The sequence below is a fragment of the Lupinus angustifolius genome, chromosome LG05 (assembly GCF_001865875.1).
Source record: "Lupinus angustifolius cultivar Tanjil chromosome LG05, LupAngTanjil_v1.0, whole genome shotgun sequence".
Taxonomy (NCBI): Eukaryota; Viridiplantae; Streptophyta; class Magnoliopsida; order Fabales; family Fabaceae; genus Lupinus; species Lupinus angustifolius.
Genome location: NC_032013.1, coordinates 10,609,600 through 10,624,176, shown reverse-complemented (window position 1 = coordinate 10,624,176; position 14,577 = coordinate 10,609,600). Strand labels below are relative to the sequence as shown.

General features: G+C 33.7%; 2 protein-coding genes across 3 annotated transcripts; one reads left to right on the top strand and one right to left on the bottom strand.

Annotated features, from left to right (window-relative positions):
* On the top strand, window positions 22-853 carry LOC109347758 (acanthoscurrin-2-like). The gene is made up of 2 exons (XM_019587803.1): window positions 22-124; window positions 170-853. The coding sequence occupies exon 2, from the start codon at window positions 195-197 to the stop codon at window positions 828-830; it is 636 nt and encodes a 211-aa protein (XP_019443348.1). The 5' UTR covers window positions 22-124; window positions 170-194; the 3' UTR covers window positions 831-853.
* LOC109347756 (plasma membrane ATPase-like) lies at window positions 3,924-13,013 on the bottom strand. 2 transcript variants are annotated; one of them, XM_019587797.1, is made up of 15 exons: window positions 12,906-13,013; window positions 12,061-12,180; window positions 11,706-11,804; window positions 11,259-11,396; window positions 10,840-11,154; window positions 10,148-10,474; window positions 9,915-10,034; window positions 9,332-9,454; window positions 6,506-6,610; window positions 5,949-6,258; window positions 5,158-5,672; window positions 4,852-5,025; window positions 4,563-4,745; window positions 4,225-4,406; window positions 3,924-4,022 (listed from the first exon to the last, which is right to left on the bottom strand). In XM_019587797.1, the coding sequence occupies exons 1-15, from the start codon at window positions 12,945-12,947 to the stop codon at window positions 3,926-3,928; spliced, it is 2,850 nt and encodes a 949-aa protein (XP_019443342.1). In that variant the 5' UTR covers window positions 12,948-13,013; the 3' UTR covers window positions 3,924-3,925. The 2 variants fall into 2 exon arrangements, with proteins under 2 accessions (XP_019443342.1, XP_019443343.1); XM_019587798.1 differs by lacking the exons at window positions 9,332-9,454; window positions 9,915-10,034; window positions 10,148-10,474; ... (3 more) ...; window positions 12,061-12,180; window positions 12,906-13,013 and adding exons at window positions 6,882-7,004; window positions 7,465-7,584; window positions 7,698-8,024; window positions 8,390-8,704; window positions 8,809-8,941.

Here is a 14,577-nt window from a genome sequence, read left to right as displayed (position 1 = left end):
GCAACAATACTAGTGGTGATGGTGGGTCTTCCCATGGCTGATCAGGAACAAAGCTCTCTGGTGCTGGTGGTGTGGAGAAAAAGGGAAACTCAGGATCCACTGGTGGAGCCAAGAATACATCAGGTGTGTCTGGCATTGTAAAAGATGGTGGTGTAGATAGAAATGGTGTTGGGTCTTGTGGAAAATCCGGAATTATGGGTGTTTCTGGCATTGTAAAAGATGGTGGTGTAGAAAGAAATGGTGTTGGGTCTTGTGGAATGTCTGGGAGTAATGGTGGTGGAAGGAGAATGTTTGGTTCGGGATCTGGTATAGTTGGTGTTGATAAGAATGGTGGTGTTGAGAATGGGAATGGATCATCTAGTGGTGGTAGTAATGGAAGTTGTGGTGGTGTTGAAAATGTGGGGACAAGTGGTGGTGGAAGAAGGATATCTGGTAATGGAGGAGATAGTGATGAAAATGTTGGTGGTATGTCGAAGGTGGGGACAAGTGGTGGTGGAATTATTAATGGTGGTATGGTTGGTAGTAGTGATGGTGGTGGTGGTGGTGGTGATAGAACTAATGGTGAAGGTGGTGGAGAAGCAGCTGGTGTTGGTAATGGGCAGCATGGTTGGATTGGTGGTAATGGGCAGCACGGTGCAACAGGTGGCGGTGGACAGGATGGTGGGGGCGATGGTGGTGGAGGCGATGGTGGTGGTGGTGAGGGTGGTGGTGGCGGTGGTGGAGGTGGAGGTGGTGGTGGTGGTGGTGGTGGTGATGGGCATGGTAGAGCAGGTGGAGGTGGTGGTGGACATGGTAATGTTGGTGGTGGAGGTGGGTTTCTTGGTGTGTAAGTTATTGGTGGTGGAGGTGGGTTTCTTGGTGTGTAAGTTATTGGTGGTGGAATTTGGCAAGGAGTTGATAGTGATGGTGTTTGATCAAAAGGGTTGTTATTTGGGGAAGGAGCATAAGTAATAGGGAAAGGCCATTGGCCACAAGTTCCAAATAGATATAGGTAAAATTGGTCACACTTTGATCCTCTTGTACCAATTCTACTTCTACTTCTTTTGGTGTTAGGCCCTTTATTTCTAGGTCTTCTAGTACCACTCAATTCTTGTCCATCTATGTGATGGTGAAAATGGGTCTTAATTTCAGCATAAGAGTGTGTGAGCAAAACAAGTGCTAGTAGAAATGCAATCACTATGTTTGATTTCATTTCTGGCCTATGTTTCTTATGTCTATGTCATTATCAGAAAACTTTTGGGGTATGCTTAGTTAGTGTTTGTTGAATGTATATATAGACATGTTCCTTTGTGACACTTTTGAGGTACTTGTTACAAGAGCCAACTGTTTTTTTAATGATATTGCAATGTATAATTGGACAATACTCTAATTTTCTTTGTAAGAAAACATCAATTTTTTCATGTGGATCATCTTAATCCTTCAAAATTTGTTTACAAAATATGGGTCAAATTAGTTATTTTAGCATATGTTGCAACATATGATAGGGACTAATTTGACCATAAAAAAGACTAATTTGACTCATTTAATATTTTGGAGAATATTTTGGGTTTTTCAATTTTGAGAGGTGGAATTGATACACGTGAAAATTTTGAATGACTAAAGTATGTATTTACTATTTCTTTTTTACATAAACAAGCATCAAGTGATGCACTTATAATATTTTGGTTGAGGTGACTTTAACAATCACATCAAGACCCAATTATGATGGACATCGAATCACAAAGATTAGGTTGCACTTGGACGCAAACTCATTATAAACATAAGAGATAACATTTGAGTTGCATCGAATCGCATCAAATCAAATTTAATTCAATTCTTTAATCACAAAAAATTTCGTAATATCACATCCACAATTCACACTACAATGACTAAAATGATCATAATCGCTACCAAGCAGATACCCCAATTTAAAATAATCATAACACTATGAATTTATTTTTTCATAGGTTTTTGTTAGTGATTAATTTAGTTTACTATGTGTATGAATCTGAGAAGAAAGCTCAAATGCAGCATCTACATTCAGACAATAAGTAAATAACAATAAAGAGCATTTTTATTAGATCTGCTATGCCATTACAATGGGTTCTATTTCATTGACACATATATAATAAAATCAACCGTGTGCATTACTTCATTTCATTTTCATTCTGTATAAAGTATAGAAAACTTGTTGGATATTTTTATGGAATGAAATGAATTAATGAAAGGAAGGGTTACCTAGTTGTATGTGCCAAAGTTAACAAAATTCATTATTTTCAATGTCATTGTATTTGTAATTTGTAACTCATGCCTTAAATAATGTAAGTGTAACTTGTAAGAATTCTAGCCCATGATATAAATTTAGTACCCTATGCGTGTCACATTTTTATGCAAAGTATTTGCATGCATATAACCTTATGAGTCAAAACATGAGTGGCTTGATCTCAAACTAAGTTTATTTAAAATTCGAACATGCAACCTCAAAATTGATTCTCATTTTTCAAATTTAATTTATAAGAAAATAAAAAAGTAATACGTTAAGATTGCAATAATTTGAAATTATGGTAGAAAAAATAAATTGTTAAACCTTGCAATTATGAAAAAAATCCCATTGTCATAGTATCGAGATAATAATGATTATGGTAAAAATAATTGAATGTAATTATCAAAACTTAAATGTCAAGGATATGATACTAAATGAATTATCATAGTTTAAATTAAAATGGTACCTTAAAATTGTTATTTTTATTTGAAAAAAATGTGACTTGATGAAGTCATCAATCATTTATTAAATATTACAAAATTTTATTTCAACCCCAACTATTATTACCGACTAATAGTTCGAAAGCGTTAAGAACTTTTAACAAATTAATTTAAATAAAATAAAGCATGCAATAATTTATATTCCATGTTTTTTTATTCATCTTTTTTAAATTTTAAGCTAATAATGAAAAAATATAAAAGATAATTCACGATTATAAAAAAATGAAATTAATGATTGAATTTGGACACAAGACTTCTAAAAATCTTTTTAAAATCTTATAAATATGAAATGCTTTCTTTTTTTGGTTAAAAAAATCAATTATGTCATAATAATAAAATAGATATAAAAATTGGTGTTGACAAGATTAGTTGGAGAATATTACCACTCAGATATAAAAACTATTACATTCTCATGTTTTTAATTTATGTTATCACATTTTTTACACATTTTATAAGGAAAGATGGACATTGTGCATATTTTTTATACTATCAATAAATCATTCATCATTCATATATTAACTACTATTTTTAAATTTTCACTTTAGTCCTCAAAATGGTAATGAGACATTACTCAAATCATAAATGAAAATAAGATTAATTGTTATTTAAAAATCGGTGAGAAACAAAATTGATTTTACATAAATACTATATAATTTCCAAAAAAATTATTGGGGAATAAGTTTCATATGTCATATCACTATCGAATTGTCTGAAAAATGCTTAAAATACTTATTAGTGAATTATTTTCATTGTAAATTAGTTTTAAGATAAAACCTTAATAAAGATGAACTTATTTTCCTAACATAAACGATATCTTATATCTTATCAATTATTATATTGATTAAAAAATAGAAAAGTAAATCCCATTCAAGGTAAAAGTACCTTTCTAAAGAAGAACATATAGACCATGATAAATATCATTATTGATTTTACATATAAATGTTCATTGATTTCACTTTACTTTATTATAAAGTACAATAATATTTCATAAGCATAATAATTTGGTATGTTCAATCAAACTTGGATTGTCTATGCACAATCACAATGTACAAGATCATTTTCAAGCCAAATGCATTTCCTAATATAAATTTAAGTTTAATTTAAGATACTAAAAAATAACACAACCCTCATATTTTCATGTTCTTATTATTACACTACATTGAAATAGAACTTGATTTTTTACTCAAACTGTGTAATGTTGCTGAATTGTGTCAATGTCAAGTCCCTTGAGTTTCACTACAGATTCAACATGACCCTTTAGTGTGTGAAGCTCCCTCAACCTTTGAAACAAATAAGACAATTTCGATTTTAGTTCATGCTGTTTTCCGATAGAGATAAGATATCGTCAATAAAAATATAACATGTATGTAACAGATGTTATGTTTTTATTAGAAAAGAACGTCAGAACCACGTAAAGAACGATAATATATATGTTTTGTCGATAAGAAAAATTGCATATAAGCATTCACTTGGTATTATTACCTTGCAATTTCAGCGTGCTTTTTGGCTTGTTCTGCGATTTCTGACAATTCACTATAGCTAGTGTGTTCATCCAATATTTGTTGCATTGTGGGAGGATTTAGTCCATGTAAAGTTCGTTGCGCTGTAGCCCATTGCGCTTCCCGCTCTTCCTTTCCGTAATCCTTCTTCGATGTAAAAGCAGTCTGAATCATACAACACAAGACAACATATAGTCAGATAAATACACATTGGTCGATCGAAAACGTTTCGTGAACAATCATTCTCACCGAACCAGACAACTATACTTATCTTTTTTGTAACTTATGATACAAGTAACTTACACAACATTGAAATGTTACCTTATTCTCAGTAATACTATTCCATGCTTTGCCACTCAACACATATCTTATGATGAATTTAAGAATATCTAAGGGAAAGTAGAAAATGATGCTATAGAGCCAAATAACACCAGACCAACCCCAACCAATTCCTTTCATCTTTGCAAAGCCCCAATCTGCATAGACAGCTATTAATGTTGCAACCTAAGATAGAACAATTTTTGACAAAAACAAATGCAAGAGTTTAGTATTTTGTTGTATAGAAAAGAGAAACAATATCATTGAATGAAGCATGTTTGTTTCAACTCACTAGTTGTGCTATGATAAAGGCTATAACAAGTAGGAGACCGGGGCGTTCGAGGAAAGACCAGCTTCTTGATCGAGTAACAAAGATGAGAGCCTGGCTTACAATACTCACTTGAAGGTAGATAGCTGCTGTGAGCTCGTATTCGTTTTCTCTAATAGAATGAACGCCAAATTTTTCCTGCCAAAGTTTTGTCATTTTGGTTAATCCTGAAGTAATTTTATGACATTTTTTTCGAGTAATATTGGGTGTTGAAGTAAAAGTTTGCGTTATAAAGGGTCGAAGTTGTCAAAAAAAGAGATTTGTTCTTACTGTGAAGAAATCCGTTGCATGAGCAGCCCAGAAGAAGACAACGGTCATGATAGCAAGGTAGGTGCCTAGCACTATGCCAGTGGCGAAAATCTCGTTCAGTTTCCATGAATCTGGCAATGGAGATGGCTTTACCCTATCCTTGGAAATGGTCATAATTGTTCCATCATTTAGTATGGCAATGATCAAAATCATAAATGGTGAGAAGTCGAATTTCCAGATAAGAGCTAGCAGCAAAAAGCCTAGCACAATACGGATTGTTATGGAGACAGCGTAAATGGTGTAGTTTTTCATTCTTTGGAAAATTGTTCTGCTAGTCAAGACTGCACTTATAATCACACTCAAACCAGGTTCAGTCAGGACTATGTCAGATGCACCACGAGCTGCATCAGTTGCATCGGCGACTGCAATTCCGATATCTGCCCTTTTCAGGGCTGGAGCATCATTGACACCATCACCTGTCATACCGCATATGTGTTTTCTATCTTGGAGCCTCTTCACAATCTCATATTTGTGTTCTGCATCAGAATTTGAAAACCATTAGTTGAAGTTATTCATAACAAAATTATGCATCAATTCATGAAATAAAACCCTTCTCTAAAGTTAAAGGAATATGTTTTAGCTTGCCACTAGAAAGAATTGCAAACAAGTTATTGTGGAGTATTGAGTTGTTAACATGACTAGGGTACATCCGATAAAGGGTAGCGTAACACGATGACCAAGAAAAATATGATAAACGATTATAAAGTATCGAATTGTTAGTATTTGATCGACAAACTATTATACTTATTTACCGGGGAAGACTCCAGCAAATCCATCAGCCTTCTCAATAAGCTCATCAATTGGAAGACCAGAAATAGTCGAATCCTTGTCCTCACCAAGGAGAGAGGAAGACGGGTACATGTTACTTCCCATGCCAAGCCTACGACCGGTCTCTTTACCAATAGCTAGCTGATCACCTGTGATCATCTTAACATTCACTCCGAGCTGAAGAGCTCGGCGAATAGTCTCTGCACTGTCATGCCTTGGTGGATCGAAGAGAGGCAAGAGACCTACAAACTGCCATGTTGATCCTGGACTCTCCTTCGTCTTCTCTGGAACTTCCTATTAGAACGTAATTAATCGCAAAATCAAATTTAGTTTTTCTCTCATCATTGTTGGAATCTTGAAATATGTGAGCATTTGCAGCTACGAAGCACGGTTACATATACAGGACACAAATGTGATACAATTTAAAAGAATGTAGAAAGAATTCATAAAATAGTCGAAAGATATATCGAACGTTGGTATGACAACCATTTTGTAGTATCGATGCTACATATGCTTGCAGCTACAAAGAAACACAACTTACTTGTTTTGCAACAGCAAGGGATCGGAGACCTCTTTCTGCAAATTTGTCGATAATGGAATGAGCTTTCTTCTTCACATCTGGCCTAACATTGCATAGTTCTATAATCTGTGGCAAAGAACTCAATATGAGATACACAAGTAGTGATGAAAATTTACAAGCACTAAGGGGGGTTTGGAAGAGTTTAAAGCTTATTTGGGCTTATGAAAACAACTTACCAAAATAGTTTGACATTTTTATAAGTTCTTTTTAGCTTACTACTTCAGCTTTTCTGAGAAGCTTATGAAAATAAGCTATTCTTGCCGTATTTTAAAAGAGCTTATCGAATAATAAGGCCTTTAAGTTGTTTACCCAAAGTCACACAAAACAATATTTTTACCTGCTCTGGTGCTCCTTTGCTAACTCGGTGCCAATTGCCGCGTTCGTCTATGTATGTTATGGCTGTACGCTTGTCCACTGGATTAAAGGGAAGGAAATGCACCTCTCTAATGCCTTCTCTGGCCTGTAACATTCATGACAAAGTTATCAATGAAGTATTAATCTATCAAACACCAAAGATCATAATAGACTATGAGATTTTATAAAGTTTGATATGCTCATTAATAGAGCCACCCTAGTAGATTTTACACAAGGGAAAAATCAAAGCCATTCATCAAGATAATAAGAGATATTTGTTCATGTAAAATCTAACTTTTTTCTTGTATTATTATGCAGGTGTTGATCAACATGTTCATACACCAAAACTTAGAAGTTAGAGATTTATCCTACTGCATGTTATGATCAATTTTAACTCTCAAGGATAAAGGAGATACCAAAATGAATCTAAGGGTGAAAACTTTGAACTGAACCTACTTAAGAAAATTATATTCCAAAAATTTTACAATTTTTTGCTTCTGATCATGTTGATCTGAAGGTATATATATGCAAGAAAACATATACAACAGCAGAAAGAAATTACAAACCTCCTTTGGGTCACCCAACATTCCAACAATGCAAGCATCAATAGCATCTTGGTTCTCTACCCTAGAAGCCCTAGCTCCAAGCAAAATTACGGTGTCCTTATCAGTATCCTTTGTAAAAACCTGCAGTTTGCACAAATCACTTCCATCGTTAGTACATAAAAATCGATCGATGTCCGAGTTTTGATGACCATGAAACATTATGGTTAAAAATCATTTGCTTGTCATAAACTTACCTCAACCAAACTCTTATCCACAGTGAGCTTGTTAAGTGTTAGCGTACCGGTCTTGTCACTACATAAAACATCCATCCCAGCCATTTCCTCAATGGCTGTCATCCTCTTAGTGATAGCACCTTGCTGTGACAACCTATGAGAACCAATAGCCATTGTTACTGACAACACTGTTGGCATAGCAATTGGAATCCCACCGATGAGAAGGACTAAGAGATTGTCGATTCCACGCCTATACGGTCTGTGCTGAACGGCATACATTACAATGATCTCTACGACTATTCCGACAGCAATTGAGACAATGCAGAAGTTACCAATTGCTGTTAGCACCTGAGCAAGAAACAAACCATAATTTGCACATCAAACAGGATTATTATACTTGCTTGGAGTCTTCGACAGTTAGTGATATTAATTCGGAGATATATAAACAAAAATGTATAGGAAAAGTATTGAAGTATCGGATAAAACACATCACATACCAATATGACAACTATTTTGAAGTACCTGTGCAAATACTTTCACATCATGACAATATACAAGACTAGAACATGGTGCATAAATACTAATACGAGACACGGATATGCGGCATGGAAAGATTTCATAAAATAATCTAGGTATCGAATAAGACACGCATCAGAAATCGATAAGGCAACCATTTTGAAATATTTGGAGATACATAGAACAAGTGATAGTACCTTTTGAAAGTGTCCTACTTGGTTAGTGCTATCAACCAAATGAGCAGCCTTACCGAAGAAGGTATGTACACCGGTAGCAATCACAACAGCCTCAATCTCTCCTTGCTTTACAGTGGAACCAGAGAAGACTTCATCACCCGGATTCTTGGAAACAGGCAATGATTCACCAGTAAGTGCAGACTGATCAATCTTGAGCGGATCTCCTTCTAAAAGACGAGCATCGGCTGGGACGATGTCTCCTAACTTGATGCTGATGATATCTCCTGGTACCAATATAGCAGCATCTTCCTCAGTCCACCTTGCATCTCTTAGAACCTGTCATCATGCATTTAGAGAGAACCAATGTAAAATAAGTCAAGTCTGCTTATATTCCGATTCCGGAAGGAGCAAGGCATTGGATTTTGTAGCAATTATTATACCTTGGTTTTGGGAGCAAGACCTGCCATAAGTGCTGCAGCAGCATTTCCTGCATTGTTCTCTTCTATGAAACTAATGGTGGAGTTAATAACAAGCAATGCTATTATTCCAACAAAGTCTTGCCAATCTGGTGGTTGGCCCTGTAGGTTTCAAAATGGAAGCAAATGAGCATAAAAATTGAATCCAAAAGCTCATAAAATCATGCAAGTAGTGTTATATTGCATGAGGCTTTTTCAGTATAAACCCTCAAAAGATATAAGTGTCACCAAATAGGTCTTTGAATATTTCCTCCATCTCAAAAGTGGATTTAATGACTCTCAAACCTTTACTTTTCCTTTTTTTTCCCCGAATATTTAACTCGCAAAAGTTCTCTTTTCTTCCCATATAAGTTCTTTTTAGCTTACTACTTCAGCTTTTCTGAGAAGCTTATGAAAATAAGCTATTCTTGCCGTATTTTAAAAGAGCTTATCGAATAATAAGGCCTTTAAGTTGTTTACCCAAAGTCACACAAAACAATATTTTTACCTGCTCTGGTGCTCCTTTGCTAACTCGGTGCCAATTGCCGCGTTCGTCTATGTATGTTATGGCTGTACGCTTGTCCACTGGATTAAAGGGAAGGAAATGCACCTCTCTAATGCCTTCTCTGGCCTGTAACATTCATGACAAAGTTATCAATGAAGTATTAATCTATCAAACACCAAAGATCATAATAGACTATGAGATTTTATAAAGTTTGATATGCTCATTAATAGAGCCACCCTAGTAGATTTTACACAAGGGAAAAATCAAAGCCATTCATCAAGATAATAAGAGATATTTGTTCATGTAAAATCTAACTTTTTTCTTGTATTATTATGCAGGTGTTGATCAACATGTTCATACACCAAAACTTAGAAGTTAGAGATTTATCCTACTGCATGTTATGATCAATTTTAACTCTCAAGGATAAAGGAGATACCAAAATGAATCTAAGGGTGAAAACTTTGAACTGAACCTACTTAAGAAAATTATATTCCAAAAATTTTACAATTTTTTGCTTCTGATCATGTTGATCTGAAGGTATATATATGCAAGAAAACATATACAACAGCAGAAAGAAATTACAAACCTCCTTTGGGTCACCCAACATTCCAACAATGCAAGCATCAATAGCATCTTGGTTCTCTACCCTAGAAGCCCTAGCTCCAAGCAAAATTACGGTGTCCTTATCAGTATCCTTTGTAAAAACCTGCAGTTTGCACAAATCACTTCCATCGTTAGTACATAAAAATCGATCGATGTCCGAGTTTTGATGACCATGAAACATTATGGTTAAAAATCATTTGCTTGTCATAAACTTACCTCAACCAAACTCTTATCCACAGTGAGCTTGTTAAGTGTTAGCGTACCGGTCTTGTCACTACATAAAACATCCATCCCAGCCATTTCCTCAATGGCTGTCATCCTCTTAGTGATAGCACCTTGCTGTGACAACCTATGAGAACCAATAGCCATTGTTACTGACAACACTGTTGGCATAGCAATTGGAATCCCACCGATGAGAAGGACTAAGAGATTGTCGATTCCACGCCTATACGGTCTGTGCTGAACGGCATACATTACAATGATCTCTACGACTATTCCGACAGCAATTGAGACAATGCAGAAGTTACCAATTGCTGTTAGCACCTGAGCAAGAAACAAACCATAATTTGCACATCAAACAGGATTATTATACTTGCTTGGAGTCTTCGACAGTTAGTGATATTAATTCGGAGATATATAAACAAAAATGTATAGGAAAAGTATTGAAGTATCGGATAAAACACATCACATACCAATATGACAACTATTTTGAAGTACCTGTGCAAATACTTTCACATCATGACAATATACAAGACTAGAACATGGTGCATAAATACTAATACGAGACACGGATATGCGGCATGGAAAGATTTCATAAAATAATCTAGGTATCGAATAAGACACGCATCAGAAATCGATAAGGCAACCATTTTGAAATATTTGGAGATACATAGAACAAGTGATAGTACCTTTTGAAAGTGTCCTACTTGGTTAGTGCTATCAACCAAATGAGCAGCCTTACCGAAGAAGGTATGTACACCGGTAGCAATCACAACAGCCTCAATCTCTCCTTGCTTTACAGTGGAACCAGAGAAGACTTCATCACCCGGATTCTTGGAAACAGGCAATGATTCACCAGTAAGTGCAGACTGATCAATCTTGAGCGGATCTCCTTCTAAAAGACGAGCATCGGCTGGGACGATGTCTCCTAACTTGATGCTGATGATATCTCCTGGTACCAATATAGCAGCATCTTCCTCAGTCCACCTTGCATCTCTTAGAACCTGTCATCATGCATTTAGAGAGAACCAATGTAAAATAAGTCAAGTCTGCTTATATTCCGATTCCGGAAGGAGCAAGGCATTGGATTTTGTAGCAATTATTATACCTTGGTTTTGGGAGCAAGACCTGCCATAAGTGCTGCAGCAGCATTTCCTGCATTGTTCTCTTCTATGAAACTAATGGTGGAGTTAATAACAAGCAATGCTATTATTCCAACAAAGTCTTGCCAATCTGGTGGTTGGCCCTGTAGGTTTCAAAATGGAAGCAAATGAGCATAAAAATTGAATCCAAAAGCTCATAAAATCATGCAAGTAGTGTTATATTGCATGAGGCTTTTTCAGTATAAACCCTCAAAAGATATAAGTGTCACCAAATAGGTCTTTGAATATTTCCTCCATCTCAAAAGTGGATTTAATGACTCTCAAACCTTTACTTTTCCTTTTTTTTCCTCGAAAATTCAACTCGCAAAAGTTCTCTTTTTTCCCCATCTTTTTCAAATTTTCTTTCTTGTGATAAAATGCATGAATGCATGCATAGAGTTAAGAGTTGTTACCCCTCCATTTGCCAATGCAATGGCCATGATAGCAGCTGCTTCCATAACCCATGATAGAGGATTCCACATAAAGCCCAAGAATTTCAGAAACTTACTTTCCTGGTTGCAAAATTATGTATCTATGGTTAGTAATCATTTATTAACTTCTTAGTATCATACTCTTTAAACTATAACAAACTGAAGGTATAACTATATATACAGTCAGAGGGCAGCTCAATACACGAGGCTTCCACCCAGCATGATCTTGTGAACCGGGTTTGAACCCATGACCACAAGTCATACGGCAGATAACCTTACCGTTGTCCCGAGGCTCACCCTCTGACTATATATAGCTAGACAGGGATAGAGTGATTGCCTTCTTTTCTTCCAACTTGTTGGGCCCAAAAATTTCAATCCTCTTTCCGCCTTCCTCATTTGTAAGACCCTCCTTTGTGCATTTCAGTTGTGCAAAAACTTGGTCCAGAGGTATTTTCTCCTGCAACATATATATCATACATTAGTATCAAAATTATAATATAAGGGATGTAACAAATAGGATCCATACTGAGACATAAAATGAAAATTAATAAGACCTATAATGTTATTGGTTTGGTAGATAAATATATACATAAATAAAGACATAATAATCAAATGTCGAGAAAGTTGATGTAACTCCTATTGAACAGAAAATGTTATACATTGTGCATGCCTACAGTGCAATTTATTGATGACATGCATGTCAAAATAGAATAAAGATTTCATATCTCTTGTCAAAATTTATGTCCACAGGCAATCAAAATATATCATTTAATTGAAGAAAAAAGTTATAAAAATATAAATTAACATTTCTACTGATGTAATTCTGCTTTGTAGCACCATATAAGACTCAATTCCATCTTTAAAAAAAATAAACCAATGATACAACTAAAAGATTGAGAAAATAATCACAAATTATAACTAATAATATGAATTATAGTATATAGTGACAGTGAAATTAAAAGTTGTACAACATGTTTTGATTCGAACAGCTGCTACTACTGATTATTATTACGAAGATTCCTAAAACCACAATATTATATATGTTATAAGTGATTGATATTGCGAATAGAATGAGAAATCAAACAAAAATATAATCAATGAGTTAAAAAAATCAATCATATGATTCCATAGTATGAATAATAATGATGAATGAAAAAAGGGTAAAAAGAAAAGAAAACTAACAAGATCAATGTTCTCTTTCTTTAACTCTAACATGGTATCCATTGTTGATGAAGAAAAAAGTGATTGTGAGAAGTGTGTTTAACAAGTTAAACACTTCAACAAAATCTCTTATTGCTTATTCACTCATGTGCCATTTCTCATATAAGCATATATATATATTTGTATATATATATATATATAACTTTTTTCCTAATCTAGTTCAATCTTTAACGTTAATTTTTTACGTATAGAGATAAATATGAAAACAAGAAAAAATATCTAGGATTGATTTTTCACCTTCCCTTGATTTCATGCGAAGAATTATCGAAACCGTTTATTTACCAACGATATAAGAGTTCGATATGTTTTTGAAATATTTAAATTCATTTATGGGAAATTTATTTAACCCAATTGTTGGGATTTGACTTTAGACGCTCCTATTTAATGTTCAACGTTTTTACCAAGTAAATTACAAAATACTTGTGCATTTGAAATTGATAATTTTCATATAAATAATATAATGTTTTTTTTCTTCTCAAAACATGTTTTGTTAGGTTTTAGACTTTTAGTATTGTTTTTTTAATTATCTAGGATATCTCCTCCTTATGGGTAAAGAAGTAATTTTTTGTGTATGTGGTTGTCTCTCTCAATAAGTGTGGTTACTTATTGAAATTAAACTTTTGATTATTTGGTCATATGTAAAGTATAAACATTGTAGATTAGTCATATTATATGTATACATATTACCAACAAGACATTGCTATTGTAGTTTAAGACTTGCTAGATTCCCATAAATAGCAAAATGTGAATGACTCAATTTATAGGAGTAACATTTGTTGAAAATGGAAATTATGCACCTGAAAAATAATTAGTTCTTTATTTATAGGGTGGGGTTACTCTTTGTATTACCAAAAATATGAAAAGGAATCTATATAAATAAATAATTCTTATATAAGTAAGTAGTATTTTTATTGTACATTTCTTTATTTTATACTATATGATTTAAAAAGTTATATATATATATATATATATTCTTCTTTTCCTTTTTTATGAATTATACTGTATAAGATTTATTTTCTTGTGAGTTACATATCATGTAAGATTAATACTTTTTTAAAATAAGATGAATTATAAATTAGTTTATCTAATTTGTAGTGTGAGAGTAAAAAATAATGACATTTTTATATATTTTAAGTAATTCAAAAATAATAATTTCACAATTAAAAACTATCCTAAAATCACTCCACCGAAGAGGAAGCACTCTCTGCATCCGAGTCGTGAGAATACATACTAGTGAAATTAAAAAAGAAAAGAAATTTGACATAAATTTTTGTTGACTTTTCATAATCAACTTTTAATTAAATTGTATATTTTATACCTTTCCATTCATGAATATAAGTAATGTTTTATATTTTTATTAAAAACTGTATCTCAATTTTCTTAAAAGCTATACTAAATAGAAGATTTATTTCTAACTTTCTATAGATATCATTTATTAGTTAATATAACATAGTGACATGGAGGCTTTTATTCAAATCTAATTAGATGAAGCTGATTGAGTTTGATTTGATTCTATTTCTAGTTGAATGAAATCTTAGCCTTATTAATAATAATGAAATCATTTATAATATTATAGTAAAAATAAAAAAGTTGACTAGCTAATTTGCTCAAATATAATTTAATACACTAACTT